Below are 17,763 nucleotides of genomic sequence, written 5' to 3' on the forward strand. Positions count from 1 at the left end.
GTATCGCCTATACATTATCTCAAAGAAATTAGAATTGGCATTGCAGATTATGGTACTTCTGTCCTGGTCTGATTTCTATGCCTGAAAGTAGGAAGGACACCAGGATGCAGATGATGGGTATGTGCAAGCAGGGACTCTGAGAGGAATTTCGGCAGGGGGTACAAAGTTTCTTTTAGGCCCCTTCCCAAACGGGGAGGGGTCAATGAGGGGGAAGGGCAGCGACAGGGGTCAATGAGTATAATAAATATAAATAAATAAAAGATAAAGCACATTTGTTTTGAACATATTTGTTTATGCTATAATGCAGATGAGAATGAACAATACAGATAAGGAGACAGAATTCAAATTGAAACATCATTTTATATTAATATGCAGATATGATCATTGGAAGACATAACTATTATTAAGAAACTTACAGTGCAAGCCTATTCATGTCTACTCAAAAGTAAGCCTCATTGCTTTCAATAAGACTTACTCCCAGGAACGCATGTATACAATTGTAGCTTTAGTGTTTACTTTGCAAAAAGAGCTTTCCTGGCCTTTTTCTGTGAAAAGTTTTGAATCACAACATGGAAATTGTTCTGGCAACGCTAGATTTGATACTTAGCCTGGCCAAAACCACAAGACGTCTCTGAGACATTGTAGATCTTAAATAATTCTTAATTAGGTTTAGTTTGCTAAATGACCGCTCTGCAGAAGCTACTGTTGCTGGAATTGTTAACAATATTCTTAAACTAATACAAACATTTGGAAACAGGTCACCTAGTCTGTACTCTGTTCACAAGTTCAACAGATCTAATGGTTTTAATTGTGCAGTTCCAAAATTTGCTTTATGCACTGATGGTAAATGTTCCATTCATAACATACTTTTCTATTTCCTTTTGAGGTGGAAACTCAGTTGTGATATATCCAATGTCAAGGCCTACATTATGATCACTCCTCTCTCCTTCCAAATTCACTTTCACATGCATCTGTATGTCTACTTCTTTCTGTTTTTTATTGTCATTTTTTGCATCTGCCTCTTTACCCAAACTCTGTGCAGAAGCACCCAAATCAATTTGGGGATAAGGCTTTCAACATCTTCCTGTTCCAATTCTACAGGTGAGCTCAATGGAGAACTCTGTGCACGTGAAGCTGCACCTCACCCAAACCGAAATAGTGTTTGTTCACCCCTTCTATGAGTTTCATCTCTTCTTTTCTTTTCTGGGCTCCTGATTTATGAGAATAAGACATTTTAGAGACAGTAAAGATTGAAGAGAAGCCACAAAATTTTTTTTCAGAAGTTGAAAATATTGAGGGAATATTTAGGATGCCAGCAGGCCACAAGATCTCAGCCCCTCTCTTACAGCTCAGAGCACAGGTCTTTCTCATGTACTAGTGCCCAAGCCCAGTAGGTCAGCGTCCTGTCTCCCATGCAGCAGTCTGCTGAGCTCTCAGGAGACTGTATCACTCCGGGCCCCCTCCTCTAGCTCCCAGACCCCCTTTCAGACCCAGGGCCCAGGCACAAATTACCCCCTTTACCCCCCTCTCCTAGACCCTGTGTGCAAGCTCCTGATTTTAGAGGAAGACTGCCTCAGAATGCCAGATGCAAGGGGGGCACGAGGGTGCGGGTCTTGTGTGCCACCTGAGGGATTTGGTGGGCCACTGTGAGGTACAGGAAGTTGGACCTTTTTCATGGACCAGTCTGGCTCTTCTTAATAGTCCTGTAGTAGGTATCTGGATGAGTTTGCAATCCTAAGGCTGGTCTTGCAAAGAAATCAATGTTGAGTCAGAATGTACGCATGTCGGCAGTATGTAGAGCAGTCGGCAGGGTGCGGGAGCACATGAGTTGCTCAGTCTGCAGACTGTGCGTTTCCTGGCCACCTCTACAGTGTATCTTTCTAAGCGTCCTTTGGCAAGTTGCAAAAACCTTGGCACAGAAGTGATCACATTGCCCCCCCCATGCTCCCCAGCCCTAGAGCTACATGCACATGCACGAGGAGGCAATCCAAGGCTGCAATCCTATGCACACTTTCCTGGGAGTAGGTCCCATTGAACACAGTGGGGTTTACTTCTGAGTAGACCTGCATAGGATTGGGGTCTCCGTGAAAGTCATGAGTCCAGCCGTCCCAGTGTGTTTGGATCTCTGCTGCTAGCACAGCCCCCTCCAAGAACTGTGGGGAGCCACTCGGGCTCTTGGAAGAGAGCTCGCCCCATCGCTTGGGTGGATCCCTTTCCTGAACCCACTCCCCGTCCCGACCCAAACCCTTCAATGGAGAAAGGAAACGGAAACTGCACTTCCCTGGTCGCTTTGCGAGGGCTGTTTGCTGGAGAAGAGAACTGGAAGAGTGGCAGCGGCTACGCACACTTTCCTGGGAGTAAGCCCCATGGAACAAAATGGGACTTGTCTTTGAGTAGAGCCGCTTAGGACAGGGCTGAGAGTCCGCCTGGGGCTGCGCGATGGGGCGGGCGGGAGCGGAGTCAGCGGCGGCACGCAGGGCTCCGGTCTTGGGGCGGAGCCAGCAGGCGAAAGTGCCTAAGAAGGAAGGGGCGAGCGCGGAGCCCTGAAGTTCGCTGGCGCGGGGAAGGGTGTCAGCCCGGCTCCCCCCAGGTGAAGAGGCGGCGCGGCGCGCTCCGGGCGCGCGGCGCAGCCGCTCTATCCCCTTCGCGTCGCCGGTAGTTCCGCAGGCTGCGCTGCCGGAGCGAGCTAGGGAGGGGCAGGCGGGCGCTGCGTGGCCAGGGGCGTCCTGTGCTCGGCAGTGGAAGCCGAGAGAGGCACCGAGCGCCTCCCCGCCCGCCGCTTACAGGGGGCTCGCCGGCCGTCCGGCCCCGGTTGATGGTGACAGCCCCGCGCAGCGAGCGCCATGGCCTTCGCCAATTTCCGTCGGATCTTGCGGCTCTCCAACTTCGAGAAGCGGCGCTCCCGGGAGTACGAGCACGTCCGCCGCGACCTGGATCCCAACGAGGTCTGGGAGATCGTCGGCGAGCTGGGCGACGGCGCCTTCGGCAAGGTGTACAGGGTGAGTGAGGGAGCGGAGCCACCTCGGGGCCGGCGCGCCTAGCCTCGCATGTGCCTCGGCTGCGGGCGCCCCGGGAGGAGGGAAGGGCGCCCACCGAGCAGCCGCTGCAACACTCCAGGGCTGCGGTCCTGTCCGCACTTACCTTACTTCTGAGTAGACGTGCATGGGATTGGGCTCTCAGGCTGCCATCCTAGCCACACTTTCCTGGGAGGAAGCCCCACTGACGACAATGGGCCTTACTTCGGAGTAGACATGCATAGGCTTGGGCTCAGAGGCTGCAATCCTATCTACATTTTCCCGGGAGGAAGCCCCATTGACTAGAATGGGACTTACTTCTGAGTAGATATGCATAGGCTTGGGCTCTTAGGGCACAATCCTATCCACACCTGGGAGTAAGCCCCATTGACTATACTGGGACTTACTTCTGAGTAGACATACATAGGATTGGACTCCAGAACTGGTGGGAGGCAGCAGCGGAGAGCCCAAGCTTGGTGATGGTGGTATCCCAATGAGCGTACACACGAGCATCAGAACACCACTCAAAACATTACACTGGGTGTCTCTGAGAGCAGCTGTAGGGCAGGGTGTGTGCAACCTGCTGCTTCCTTCTGTTCTGTCCACCCTCCTTGTAAGAACAAGAGCACTAATTGGTGGGGGGGGGCAACTGGGAATTATTTTGGGCTTAGTTTCCTACAGTACATGTGACCATGCCCCATCCTCCATGGTGGACACATGAACTCTTGGATCTGGGAAAGGTGTGGAGCAGGGGAGCGGATATGCAGGGTCACTTCCATTAATGCTTCATAATAGTAAGTGTGGGGCTGCTATTTGGCTTCCTAACTAACTCCTCCAAGTCACATATCTCTGTATTAAGGCTGTATCTCTATGCTATGGGGTGTGGCCCCACTGTATGCAAACATGTAGCAATGTTTGAATTGGGTGTGTGCAGAGCAATCTCTGCAACACCTGCAATATCCCTGGCTTCCATAATAGCAATACATCTTCTTTTTAAACATTTGAATGTATCCAGTACAGAGTTTATGGCCCATGCACTGTGTGATAGGCAGGGTCGGCCCATTCATGAGGTCAACTGAAGCAGTCACCACAGGCGGTGGATTGGTGGGGGGCACTCTTCTCTCACCACTTGCTTGCCCCCTCTGCTCTTCCTTCTCCTTCCACTTCCTGCCTTGGAAAAGGAAGAAGGGGACCGAGGAAGAGGAAATGTGGAGGAGTGTGGACCACCAAGTGAGAACATTAGAGAGTGGGAGGAGGAGAGGCTGGTACCTCACTGGGTAAGGGGGGAAGTATTTGGCATGCTCCCTCAAGCACTGGGAGCCCCTGGGCCGGCCATAGTGGTAAGCACACTGTGCATTGAGAATCACGCTTACGTGCAAACATGTGGAAATAGTAGAGGTTAGAAGAACAAGAGAGCTTAAAAGGGCATTTGTACTGCCCTCTGAATGTATGCGACTTGAAACATCTGGGACAAATGGTATTGATGTGGTGTGGCTAAAATCCTGCTTACGTTTGGTTAATGGCAAACTCCTTGTGGCTTTCACTGCATCTGTAGGAGTGGTGTTGACTATGGGAGACAAAAGAGAGTTCACTGCTATGTATGGATTTTTAATTTGTCCTCTTGCCCAGTAAGGTTAATGTTTCTACATTATATGGTGATGGAGAGAGTAGGGGACAGCTTATTTCTGCAGTGCCAGAGGCATGTTGCTAGCTTTCTGCACCTTTAAAAAAAAAAAAAAAGTAGTATGTATACATTGTATTTATACCCTGCTTTTTAGCCAAAATTGGTTACCTAAGAGGTTTACAATTACAATCTGCAAAAATAGTGCACTATACTGGGAATTAATATATTAGGGCCCCATATCTGCAGTTTCACTTATCTTTAGATAGGGGCTGTGGGGCCCCCCAGCACACTCCTTCCAGCGGTGAGGAAAGCTCTGCTTCCCCTGCCTCTGGTGGGTCTTCTCAGCCCAGCAGAGGCCGCATGCTTCTGGAGCTTCCCTTGCCTCCAGAGGGGGATGTGTTCCCTCGTATCCATTGTTTCACTTAGTCATGGGGGTTCTGGAACGGAACCCCATGGTTACGGGGGCAAGCCTGTACCAGTAGATTGTGTTCCTTGAGGAAAGTAATTTTGAATTCATGGGTCAGTGCAAGATTGTCCCCAGTTCATTTCTGTCCCCAGTTTCTTCCCTCTATCCTGGTCAACCATCTCTCCCACCTGTAACACCAGAATGGGCCTCAGACCAGTATATGTCAACAAACCATTTTATAATATAGACACTTCTAGATTCAAATTTTGACACTCACCTCTCTCATTCAGAATTTCATGGCTGAATTGGCATAATGGGGTCCAATTCATAATAGTAAGGACCTATATTCATAAGACATTTGTGTAATACTCAAGAGATAAGTTGCAGGTTGCTGTCTAGACCAGATGTTGGTACTTTGTCAAGAATTTGTCTCTCTACAAAATTCTTGGTGTCCAACAGTTTAGATTTACTTATTTATTGCAGTTTGTCTCCCACTTTTTAAATATAGAGCTGTCTTCTGCTTTACCAGACATCCTTTGGGGAAGTCTGAGCTGACTCTGCAGAGCTCACTAGTAATTGTGACTAAAGACAGATGAGAAGCTGATTACTCTTGGTGCACAAGGGAGGATCCAGCTAGACTTCTAGCAAAGGCTAGACTTCTAGACAGTGGTGTTCACAAAAGCCTGAGGTCTGTGGGGTATAGGCCAGGTTGTAGAAGCAAGGAACAGGATAGGAGGGATGATGGGAACTACCTTGAATTTCTGTGTTGTCTCTATTGCTGAAATGGATTGTGTGTTTGGGGGCTGCCACTACTTGTGGGTGGTTTCATGGCATGAAGAAGAAGGTATGGCTTTCAGTAGCAACAGTAGATGTCAGGCAGTTATCCAACGTGCTAAGGGACTGGTCTTACTGGGACAGCTATTCAAGGAGTAAATCTTTGTTTCTCTAATCCTGTTGGCTAGACACAAGCAGATGTTAAGAATAGGAACGAGATGTATACTCTGTGGAGCCCTATGATTAATGCATGTTCCAACTACTTGGGAAGACAAGAATTCATATGGCTGTTTGAGCCACAGAAGGATGAGCTGAGGAGTCTCATTAGCTCCATTAATGAGCAGCAGTTCCTCTTGCAATGCAGACAAGGGGTCTAACAAATGGGTAGCTGTTGCCAAATGAAAGCATTGTACTTGCAATGTGAATGGAGGCAACAGCACAGCGGCCAGACTGGAACAAGGTTGCAACTAATTGAGTCTGATTTATCTTTTGCTTGCTATGACTGCCAGTGAGCTCCAGTGTTCATAAATAGTGATAGGTACAGCAGATACTCTTGTTGAAAAGGCTGCACTCTAGACCAGGCGTCTCTAAACTTTTTGGCCAAAGGGCCACATCAAATACCTGGCACAGTGGTGAGGGCAGGAAAAAAAATTAAATATAAAATTTAAATAAATGCATTAGAGATGGAACTTAGATGAATGAATAAATGAATAGGCTCAAATGTCCAGGACTTCTCCAAGCACAAACACAGCCCAAGTAATAAAGCATACACTTAAATGGACCCCCATTCCCCTACCCCAAAAACACAGCTCTGGTTGTGTTTGGTCAACTGGGCCAGAGGCTCTCAGGGGATCAGAGGCTGGCCGCGGGCCGGATAGAGGTTCTTGGCGGGCTGCATCTGGCCCCCGGGCCAGGGTTTGGAGACCTCTGCTCTAGACTAGAGTCTTTTCTGCTAGAGCTCAACACAATAGCATTTGCAGGCACTACTTATGACAGATTTGTTGTGATCTGACATGCGTTCTGGCGTAGCCAGTTGATTCTGTTCTGTAAAAACACTTCGCCCAGCAATAAAAGAGAGCATTAAAGGAACAGAAAGAGTGGGTGAGGTGGGACTCAGTCCCTTCACATGGACTTGGAACAGTGTGTCACTTTAGAATGAGGCAGTGGTGCTCAAACACATTCATTTGGAAAGTTACCTCTGTTGAAATGGCACTTCCTTCTAAGTGTGGTAACTTTCAAAGGGGCTGTGCCCTGCTTATATTCTGCCTGGACTGCTCTAAACAGTTTTTGACTGTCTTCTCCAACTCCCATTTTGATTCCTTTATCTTTGCTGCAGGCTAACTGAGGACGTATCAAGTGCCTTTCACTGAGTCAGACCATTGGTCTACCAAGCTGAGGATTGTCTTCCCTGGCTGGCAGTGGCTCTCTTGGGTCACAAGCCGGGTTTCCCAGGTCTTTCCAATCGCCTGCTGCCTGGTCTCTTTTGAATAGGAGATGCTAAGGACTGGAACCCAAGACATGTTGCATGCAAAGCATGCACTCTGCTACTGTGCTGTTGTCCCCACCAGGGTTATCATAATTCCATAATTCTGTGCACTGGCCCATGAATGTTTATGCCACAGTGTATTGGTTAGTCTTAAGGTGTCATAGTATTCTTTGTTTTGCTATAACAGTATAACTTGACTACTCCCTGTAATTTGGATTGCTGCTCCTCAGTCCTTTCACCATTCCATTTACGTTCAACATTAACTTCTTGTTTAACTGTCATACCTCTTCACCTTAAACATTATTTGAACAATGAAACCCTTGCCAGAAGAAAAATAGAGACCCAAGAAAGAACCCACAGCTGCCCACCCCAATCCTCTCAGTGTGTATGATCAAACTTTTCCATTTCCTAGATCTACTTTCATTTCCTGTGTATACCTCCCTTCCTGTTCCCCCGCTTTTATTCAGTTTGAGTAAAATAGAGACTTTGGGCTCACATCAGTCCAAGCACTTCAAGGCCCATGAATTTCATTGGGAAAGACCTCAGCATGTGATTAATCTACCAGTTGAAATAAATAGGCCTTAAAGTGCTTAAGTTTGGCAGGATCATTCTCCTTGCTATAGGTAGCATGGTCAGTATTGAAGTATGGGTAGGCTTTGTTAAAGTAGAGATACAGTTAACTAACAGTGCATTCCTAACATAGGCTGGAAAAGTGGGACTGGCAGGCCTGCCCCGTATCCAGCGCAAGTTTGGGGCTGAAAGCGACTCAGCCCAGGTCAAGGAGAATTGTTTCCCCTACCCACAGGGAGAGCTGCAATAGCCCCAATGGGTCTACTCAGATCTGCGCCACCTAAAGAGGTGGCACAGATCCAAGAAGCCCAGAGCTGCCCCTGGCTGCCTGGAAACAGGGTCAGAATTTGGCATAAGCACCAGGTCCTCCGCCCCCCCTGCTTTCTCGCTGCTCACCCACTGCCTGCCCTCCCCTGCCCTGGAACACCTCCTCCCTGCCCTCCACACCCTCCCCCCAACTCAGCCAGCACAGACTTACCTCTGTCCATATTTGCAGAGGCTAGATGCAGCCTCCATAGGCTGGTGTACTTCCTTGTCCAGCCCAGCAGACATTTGAGGAGGCACATATGTTCTTTATGGCACATTTGTAACCCTCCTGGGCTGGCACAAGGGACTTGTGCCAGCCCAGCACAATTTTAGTATTGCGTTCTAAGCCTAACAGGAGAGACAGGGTGGTGTAGTTATTCTGGAGTTGGACTTAATCTGGAAGATTCAGATTCAAATCCTTGCTCAGCCACCTATACTTGGCAGCACGTAATAGCAGCTGTAACTGTGCTTAAGAGCAGTTTGAATTGTCTCATCTGTGTGGCTTGATTTCAGCAATCATCCTCCTCTCCAATGTGCACAAGATCAGAAACACCCAGCCATTGTTCAGATTGTAAGCCCTGAGGCTGCAAACTACAGTATAATTATGTCTTGTCTGCCTTAAGGTGAAACCATATCATACCAAACGTGATAAAAATTTGTGTCTTTCTAAATAAGAATTTTGAAATTGTATGCGGTTTGTTCTGTTTACATAGAACTTCTGACTTATGGTGGTTCATCTGGTGTATCAGGGAGGGCCCAGTAAAACCAGGAAGAGTACAGCAGTCTCCAGACCCTAGCATATCCCATCAAGCACACAGACCTTCATGCCAAGGCCCTGATCAACAAATAATCTTGGAAAACCTGGATTAATTTCAGGACATACAGGAGATCTAACCATCAATAATTCTAGGCATGCCATTGTCTTCCTAAGTATCACCAAATGCACTGAGAAATTTTCTTGGACATCCAGCTAGGTAGCTTAATAGGCCATGAAAATGTTACTTTTTGAGATGTGGAATCTATGTTGTTTATGCTGAGTTTCTGAAAATTGGTACTGTACTGCCCCTACTATAAGATTTATAAATTGCTTCTTCAAAGGTTCTGATTGTCCAAGCTGGTATGACAGTCTTTAGCTTTATTCTATACCATCTTCTCCATGTTTTTATGTATATGTCCAAGAGAAACTTGATTAAAGCTCACCTGCCAGTCCCTTTCAGGAACAAATTCTGGAAACTGGGTACAGAAGAAATGTTTGTTTCCTAAAATGGAAAGATAGGATGATATAGTCAGTAGTTGCTGTCATTTTTTTTTCCTTGTTGGATAATCCTGTTTCAGGTCACCAGAAGTAACTGTAAGAGTCGTGTTAACCTAATGTCCATCTTAAAAATAATTTAAAATTTTTTTAATTTCGCTAGATGTGTTGTGAGTGAGAAACATTGTTTTAAGTAAGGAAAAGAGTGGATTTTCTGGTTAGCTTGCATGAGAGTCAAAGGAAGAGTTGGTTTTTCAGATGCAGATGCATTTGATTTGAGAGGAATCCTAGTATGTAACTGACAATGAAACACTGAAGTAAAAAAAGGAATGTATCACTTGAGTTCTGGAACAAAGACAACATCACAAACAATGCATTTCATGTTGATCCTGTCCAAAATCCATTCCAATAAATTACAGTATTTACAGAGAGATTTGGTCCTACAGTTACATGCATCCTAACTTTTTAGTTGTGAATGGGTAATCCATTATTGTTGGAGGGTCTCTGAAGTCTGCACTGTACTCTGTGTGTGTGTGTGTGTGTGTGTGTGTGTGTGTGTGTGTGTGTGTGTGTGTGTCAATATCAATGTGACTGCAGCCATCTGTTTCCAGTTTGTTTTAGTGCAAAGACACTCTTTAAAATGTAAGCCAATGGCTAGACTAGCCATTTTCGACCACTGTACCGTGGCACACTGGTGTGCCATGAATGGTCTGCAGGTGGGCCAAGGGAGTTTGGGTGAGGGTCTTTTATTAGTAGGGCCTTTGGGAGATATAAGCCCCCCACCAACAGCATAGTGTGCCTTGTCAATTGAAAGAAAACTGATGGTGTGAGTTGACTATTTTAGTACCTTGTCAGTGTGCCATGGGATAAATAAGGTTGAAAATCACTGGGCTAGATTCTAACCTGAAAATTATAGTGGATGACTTGCACTTTTCACAGTACACATGTAGACAACTCTAGTAAGATTGCATCGATTTGGGTCAGATGAGTATAACTATGGGTCTTATAGATTTGTTAGTCTGAAAGCTGCATCCTTTCAAGGAGGAACTGCATTTTACAAAGAACCTGTTTCTGCCACCAAAAATTGAAGCCCTGTGTTGAATTCCTCCCTGTTGTTCCTTTAACATCTAGCTCAACTTCCCTCTTTCTGAAACCCAGTATTTCCCTACTGCTGTTGCACATCACTGGCTTCTGGTGAGAATGGAGAAATGCTGGAGAGGGACTTGATGTGGCAGTGTCTCTATAGGTAGCGGCCCCATGAGCCTTGTCATGTTTACTTTTTCTGTCTATATGCAGCAAGAGAGTTGACTCAGCCTGCTACCAACATTTTATTCTTTCCTTCCTCTAGTAGTAAATGGATGCCCTAAAGCAGCAAAAGGGTGAACATGACTGTCAGTATTGTGTGGGAGAGACTTCATAAGCAGTCAGGGAGCGAGACTGGGCTTGGGTATGTTGTGCAGTTGAAATGCAGGGCAGCTCAGGGAGGTTTGCTAAAATTAATGCGCTTCGAAACAACTGAGCAGGAACATTTGCACAAGTATTGTTAACTGAATGACACACCATGTGCCTTGCTTCAGGGGTCAGGATAAACAGACCCCCTGAGTCTCTCTTTATTATATAAAGAAGCATAGATTTCCAAGAATGCAGAACATTCCGGTCCAGTAGATAAACTTTTTGATTCCAATGGGCGATAAAGGGACACAGCCGCCTTTTGCCCTATTACTGTATTTTGTGATTCCACTGCATAAGAAAATCAACTCGATTATCAGTCTGTTTTCCTGAGAACCAAATCCATCACTGTCAACTTATCAGCGTTTTATTATGCCAGAACTTCTAAGAGCCACTTCTATCTTTCTTGAGTTGCTAGGCAGTATAAGTTAGTCACTGTAACAAGATTCATGATTAGTTAGTTGCAATCCTTTAAAAGAGTATCCTCTAAAAGGTCAATATTGAGTATCCTTCATATGTCATGTCAGCCTGCTGTATCATATGCCCTGAATTGCTTGTTGCAGATTTGGGTACTTGGACATAACCACCAAATATGATAAAGATTTGCATTACCTTCCTAGCATTAAAATTGTTAATTTAGTCTTTTGAATCATGTACCATCAAAGTAGAGTCTGAATCACATGTATTAGTCTGTATTTTGCTGAACAGTCTTACAGCACAACCCTAGACATGTATACGCAGAAGTAAATCCCATTGAGATTGATGGGACCTATTCCCAGGTTAGGTGTGTATGGCATTGCAACCTTGGTCTCATAAAAGAATGACCTCCCTTACTGTAATGGCCTCTAATGACCTCTGAGACCATTGTGCTGCATCTGTGCCTCGTGTGAAATGCTATTGCTGTGTTCCAGAGGTTACAGGCGAGGACACGTACGCCCCTGATAGCTTGGCTGTGACCGGATGGGGACAGGATATGCTTTGGGTAGTGTGGTATTACACTGCCAGTTTCTGCAGAAAACAAAACAGTGAAGTAACTTCCTGGTGGAAAAGTGTGTGTGCACTTTAACAAAGGGCCTCCTTCTTTTAATATTTTATCTCCTGCAACCTATAGCAAATCAAAGTAATCCAATGTTGAGGTGATTTTTAAGGTGTTTACCAGGTACTACAAGCCAAATAATCCATGCATTTTATTAATGTAGCATTGGTTCATTCTAAACTTCCTGCTTTGGAGCCGTTGTAGAAAGAAGCACTGTTACTAAATACAGTATTTTCATGATACACCTGCGCAGTGGTGTCACTAGGGTTCGCGTCACCTGGTGCGGGATGCCAGCGCGTCACCCCCCATGCAGTGGGCGGGGCAACACCCCAGGTGGTGGGCGTGGTGATGTACCATCACTCCGCCCCCACTGGTTTTTTGGTGTACCTTTTGATAGAACAAAGATAGAACACATTCTGCATGAAATTACGCATTGATTGATATATAACATGATGAAATTATTCCTCCAAACTGTGATTTTGGTCACTAGTGGTGTCACACCCTCCCCCAAGGGTGTCAACTTACTAACACCTTGTTGCAGTAGTTCTCAAACCTTTAGCACTGGGACCCACTTTTTAGAATGACAGTCTGTCCATGACCCACCAGAAGTGATGTCATGGTGGAAGTGACATCAGGCAAATTAAAATAAATTATAAATAATTAAAGTAAAACAATTAAATAAGCAGAAGCCAGCCCTGTTCCACCAAGTGAATTTCCTCTGTAGCCTGCCTGCAATAACACCCCCTCTCCAAAACCAGTAAGGTTTTCAGCCCTACCCAGTGCCCAGTTCAATTTAAGAACTTCTGTTTAAACCAGATCACTGTCAGGATCCACCTGGCTTTGCAAGTCTCAAAAAAGTTCACCTTATCAGCTGAAGCCTCTGTTTTGACCCTTTTTAGTGGGGGGGGGGGGGGAAGGCTGCCTTCTGGAGCACTTGTTTAGCTCCAGGTGCACAGGATCAGGACCATTCTGGTAGCCTTGCACTCTCCTTCACCTGATCTTCCAAGGCATGTTTGCCTACTCAAGACTAAATGCGACCATGAGGCTTAGTTTTGCTTTCCATAGGGCTCAATACGTTCATCTGCTTGGAGGGAGGAACTTCCTTCTCAGGTGTTTTTGGGGGCTGCATTAATTGGGTCAGGACTATTCTGATGTCGTTGGATTCCTCTCAGCCTGTGCTTTCCAACAGACTAAGGCAAGTTTGCTTACTCGCAAGTAAACGCGCAATACGGCTCACTTTCACTTTCTATAGGGCTCCATGCATTTTTTGTTCTCCGGTTTTTTGGCCATAACTTTTGATAGAAAGGAGATATTTCACTCTGGCTTTCTGCACTGCAGTCTGCTCAAAATTCCACATCCAATGGTGTATAATATGATGGGGTTACTCCTAACCACTGTGATTTTAGCACGTCACCTCCCCAGTGCGCATCACCCCCCTCAGTGCACATCACCTGGTGCGGCCCGTACCCCCTAGCGATGCCACTGCACCTGTGTATTCCTTGTAAACAAAAAAGGAACGACTTGAGAGAAACTTGCTAGCACTTGGACCTGGGCATTAGTGACGCAAGTGGTAGTTAGTTGCCCCATAGGAATTCCCATTCCACAGCAGCTGAAGGATGTCCTACTGGGATCATGGAAACTGCTGCTGGGAAGTTGCAGCTTTCATTGTAGGTGTCTGTGGGCTGGTTTAGGGAGGGATCCGAAGGGCAGTTGATAGTAATGCCTCAAAATTGCATCCCAGGTGGCCAGGCTTGTGCTCTAACTGCTAGACTTTCCGCCTGCTTAGCTTATATTTGAAAGCAAACATCAGCTGGAATTTTTGAGATGTATAGTGAAGCTTCAGCAAACCATTTGTAAAAAAAAAATTTCCAGGTCAGCACCACTATCTGAAAGCATTCCAGGATTTAATGTGTGCATATTAAAGGTCTGCAGGGCCAGCCTCGTCGTGGAGCGGACTAAAGCAGCTGCTTTGAGCAGTGGACTGGAGGAGGCAGTGGCATCATTAGGGGGTGAGGACTGCACCGGGTGAAACCACTGCTGGCCAAAATTGTGAAAATCTTGGTATTTTTGAATAACACCATTGTATTAATATATCATTCAATGGGTGATTTCATGCAGAATGCAGTGAAACAAACCCTGTTGAAATGTCTCTGTTCTACTAAAGTTATAGTCATGTAACCAGAAAAGGAAAGTACAACTGCCTTATGTAACAAAAAGTGGATTTTTTTTAAACTCAAAACTGACCAATGAGACTGGTTGTTCCAAGAGCCAATGAGGTGTTACTATGACATAGCGTGGAACCAATGTTCATATGAGTCAGCTCTCATTTCCATGAATCAGAGCAAATACTATCACTCATATTCAGCTGTGTGAGTGAGTGGGCCGTTGGTTTTTTGTTGGTTACTAATTTGTTAGGTGACCTGTACTGTTATATATTTAAATAAAGTTAATGGGGGGTTACACCAGCCCTAGTGATGCCACTGCATTTAGGCTGTGTGCATGATATTGTAATTTATTCTGTATGTTCTGGTATGGGAGGAGGTTCATCATGGGGGTGATGCAATGAGCTCTTGCAATGGGTGACCCTTCTCAGCCTTGGATTGAGGGAGGGGTTGCCTTGACCCAGCCCATTGCTTCCCCTGACCCACCATCAACCCAACCACTTCATTGTGAATTTGGATCCTCTTTTCGTGTGCTAAGAGTGAGTGAGAAGAGGAACAGTGCAGAGACAAACCACCTTCTAGCACCACTGCTGCAAGTCATCACGGTGGCCATGTGGGAGAAGAAAAGCAGTGGGGGTGGTGTCATGGTGATCCTACTCTGCTTGCTCCCTTTCCAGGAGAGCAATCAAGACAGGATTGCTCCACCTCCCCTGCTGTCTCCTAGCCTCTGCCGGCATGGTCTGTTCAGCCTGTTTGATTTGAAGAAGGGGGTGGGAAGGGGATAAGTGTATGGCAGAGCAAGAGGTAAGTGGGTGGGGAGAGTGCTCTTGCTCTCATGACCACTTCTTGAAACAGGTCATGCTGAGTGAAGATGCTTGGAGCCCCACCTACTGTAAAGAAGTGTCCAGGAGGGCAAGGAAGAGGCTGCAAGGTGGTGGAGTGCATGCGCTGACATGTGCAAAAGTTTTTGACACTGTTTCTACTTGAGTCAGGACTGAAAGTTGGAAGCTCTCAAAGGGCAGTGTCTGACTGACTCAGTTCGTGGTCTTGAACTTCCTCTTTTCCTGTCCAGCTGAGGTCTTCTTTGTTAACTTCTGGGAGATTCATGGAGTTTGCAGGGCTTATAAAAGAAGAATATGGATGGAATACTTCTTGTCTTGTATACGAGACCTCCTTTCCAGAAAAAAAAATGGACATTTGTATTCACTTGTCCCAAGTAACTTAAACAATTTTAATAATCTCGCACAAAACAGTTTCATGTTCACTGTGTGTTGTGCCATGACTAGACCTCTCACTTTCTGAACTGTACCCTCAACTAAGCTAGTTAGAAAAACAATATGGTGATGCAGGGCCTGTCCCATTTTTGCTGTGTTTTTATAACTTCATGTTTCATTAGCACACTTCCAGCTTTCCAAATTCTGCCCACAAAGCAATTGCCACTTTCCTAGCAGGGGTAGCGGGGAAGGTAATCCTTTTTTTATTTCTTATATTTGTATGCTGCATTAATCTTCCTGTTCCCTTTTTGACATTGTTTGTTAGGAAAATTAATGAGGTGAAAACAAAACTGCATTTACAGTCTCTTAGTTAAAACTGAAGCTGTTTCCTCCTCTTAGATTTAGTTGCAGTTTATGGTGCTGCTGATTCTATCATCCTCTTGAACTTTGGTGTTTGTGGTACAGTTCATTTATAAGTTTTCTGTTATCTTGCTTAGTGTTTGTTTCTGTCACTGGCTCTACTTTCCTGTCTTGTAGGTTTTCTCCAAAGCATTAATTAGTCTGTGGAATTCATTGCCACAAGATAGGTTGGATGGCTCTGAAGGGGGATCGGACACATTCACAGAGGACAAATCTATCAATGGCTGCTAAGTCATGATGGCTGTGTACTATCTCCAGGTTCAGTAGTGGCATGCTTCTGAATTTTCAGCTACAGGGGAGCAACAGTGGGAGAGAAGTATGCTTTTCTCTTGCAGAGACTCACACCAGCTATTCAGCCCCATTGCTCAGCAATGCGCTTTCCCTCTAAGAAACCTACTGCAATAAATTACTAGGAAACATCATTATATGGTTTCCCCTTTAATAACCAAAATTCTCCTTAGATGAGTTTCTCCATGGCTGCAGACCAGATTTCTTACTAAGTGTGAGGTTGCTGATGAGTGTTATTGCATGCACTATCTAGGATGATTCCTGAATGTCAGTGTTTGAGTCAGTGTAGATTGAGCTCCTGATGTGATGTAATGCTTATGACAGAGCTGTGAATCGGGATCTCACCTCGATCGTGAACTCACTAAGTGGTCTTAAACAAGCTGCCACTCCTCTGAATACAGTTCCCCTGATACAGTTTGAGAATAATAAAACTTGTCTTACAGGGTTGTTGTAAGAGTTGCATCAAGATAGTACTGTACTGCTATATTTTCAATTTATATTAAGAGTTCCCCCTTTGTATTATTTGACTAGCTTTTTTCCCAAATCCAATAGCGCATGGGCTGTGTGTATGTGTGAGAGCAAGAGCGATGGCTCTGAATTGGGACTATGATGGGGCCAAAGAATTTAAGCCCCATTCTCCCCTTTGCTACAATCAGAATCTAGATTGAACCCTCTTGCGCATGTTGCTTGATCCTAAGCATGTACTATTCAGCTGTGTGCTTATTTTTTCTGTGTAAAAACCATGTGAATCTGAATACAGTAGAACCTCCAAAGTTGACCACCTCTCTATAATGACCACTCCTTAAGTTGACCTAATTTTCTAGAGCCTTGGGTTTTTCTAGACCTAATTTTCTAGAGCCTTTTTTTCCATATGTTGACCACCTCCCAGTGTTGGCCAATTCCTCCAGTCCCTTGGGTGGTCAACTTAAAAGAGATTCTAGTGTATATCTCAGTATGGGTAAAGGCCCACCTAGATATGCTGTGCTGATATCCCTTCGCGTTCAAAAGAATCATGTGATGCAGTCCTCCTGGATTCTTACCCTTCAGGCTATTGAATTGTGGTATTGAATGTTCCCCATGCCAGAAATTCTTGGCACATAGAAAACTAGAACATAGAGAGAAGGTCAGGCTAGAATCCTTTTCCTTCCATGCAGTGCTACTTTTACAGTCGCCTATAGCAATGTTCTTCAACCTTGGAGTTGTGATCCCAATGGGTTTGCAAAGTCTCAGTTGTGGTGTCATGGCAACTAATGGGAATGAAAAAGGTTGAACACCACTATACTAGAGCACCACCTGGTAAAGGAGGAGGCATCCAGTGTACCCCTTCAGGCAGCAGGAGATTGTGTCCCAGTCCTGCTCAGGTTCTTGTGCTAAAATAGCTTTCACTATAACTTTTTCTGCTCTCTCTAATATTTGGTTACAGTGAACAATGCTGGTAGGGTGTTATGGGGGTTGGGAGTAGGCAGTGACCGGGGTGGGCTGATAGGGTCCCAGGAAAGGGGGCAGGATTAATGGTGGGTCTTCGGTCTCATATTTCATTTATTTGGGGTCATGGTGCAAAGAAGGTTGAAGACCATTCTGGATCATTCAGTGATACGATCTTTCGCTTGCATTCTGTAGAGAGTCCGAGAAGGGCTGAATTGTGTCATCTCTGTGAAGGTACAGTTTGGCTGTAGGATGCTTCTGAAGGTTCAGGGAATCTTGGCATTAGGCAAATTAGCACCTGATTTTGAACTTTTCTCCCAGGCTCGGAACGTTCTTG

At 45.5% G+C, this 17,763-nt stretch overlaps 1 protein-coding gene across 1 annotated transcript in view; it reads left to right on the forward strand.

The window, feature by feature from the left end:
* The first annotated feature begins 2,302 nt into the window (after window positions 1–2,302).
* Window positions 2,303–17,763, forward strand: part of STK10 (serine/threonine kinase 10) — an 80,685-nt gene continuing 65,224 nt past the window's right edge. The window contains exon 1 of the mRNA XM_066615837.1: window positions 2,303–2,999. Within this exon, the coding sequence (XP_066471934.1) occupies window positions 2,844–2,999 (156 nt within the window). The 5' untranslated portion in view covers window positions 2,303–2,843. The remainder of the gene's footprint in view (window positions 3,000–17,763) is intronic.

Source organism: Tiliqua scincoides, chromosome 2 (assembly GCF_035046505.1).
Source record: "Tiliqua scincoides isolate rTilSci1 chromosome 2, rTilSci1.hap2, whole genome shotgun sequence".
Lineage (NCBI taxonomy): Eukaryota > Metazoa > Chordata > Lepidosauria > Squamata > Scincidae > Tiliqua > Tiliqua scincoides.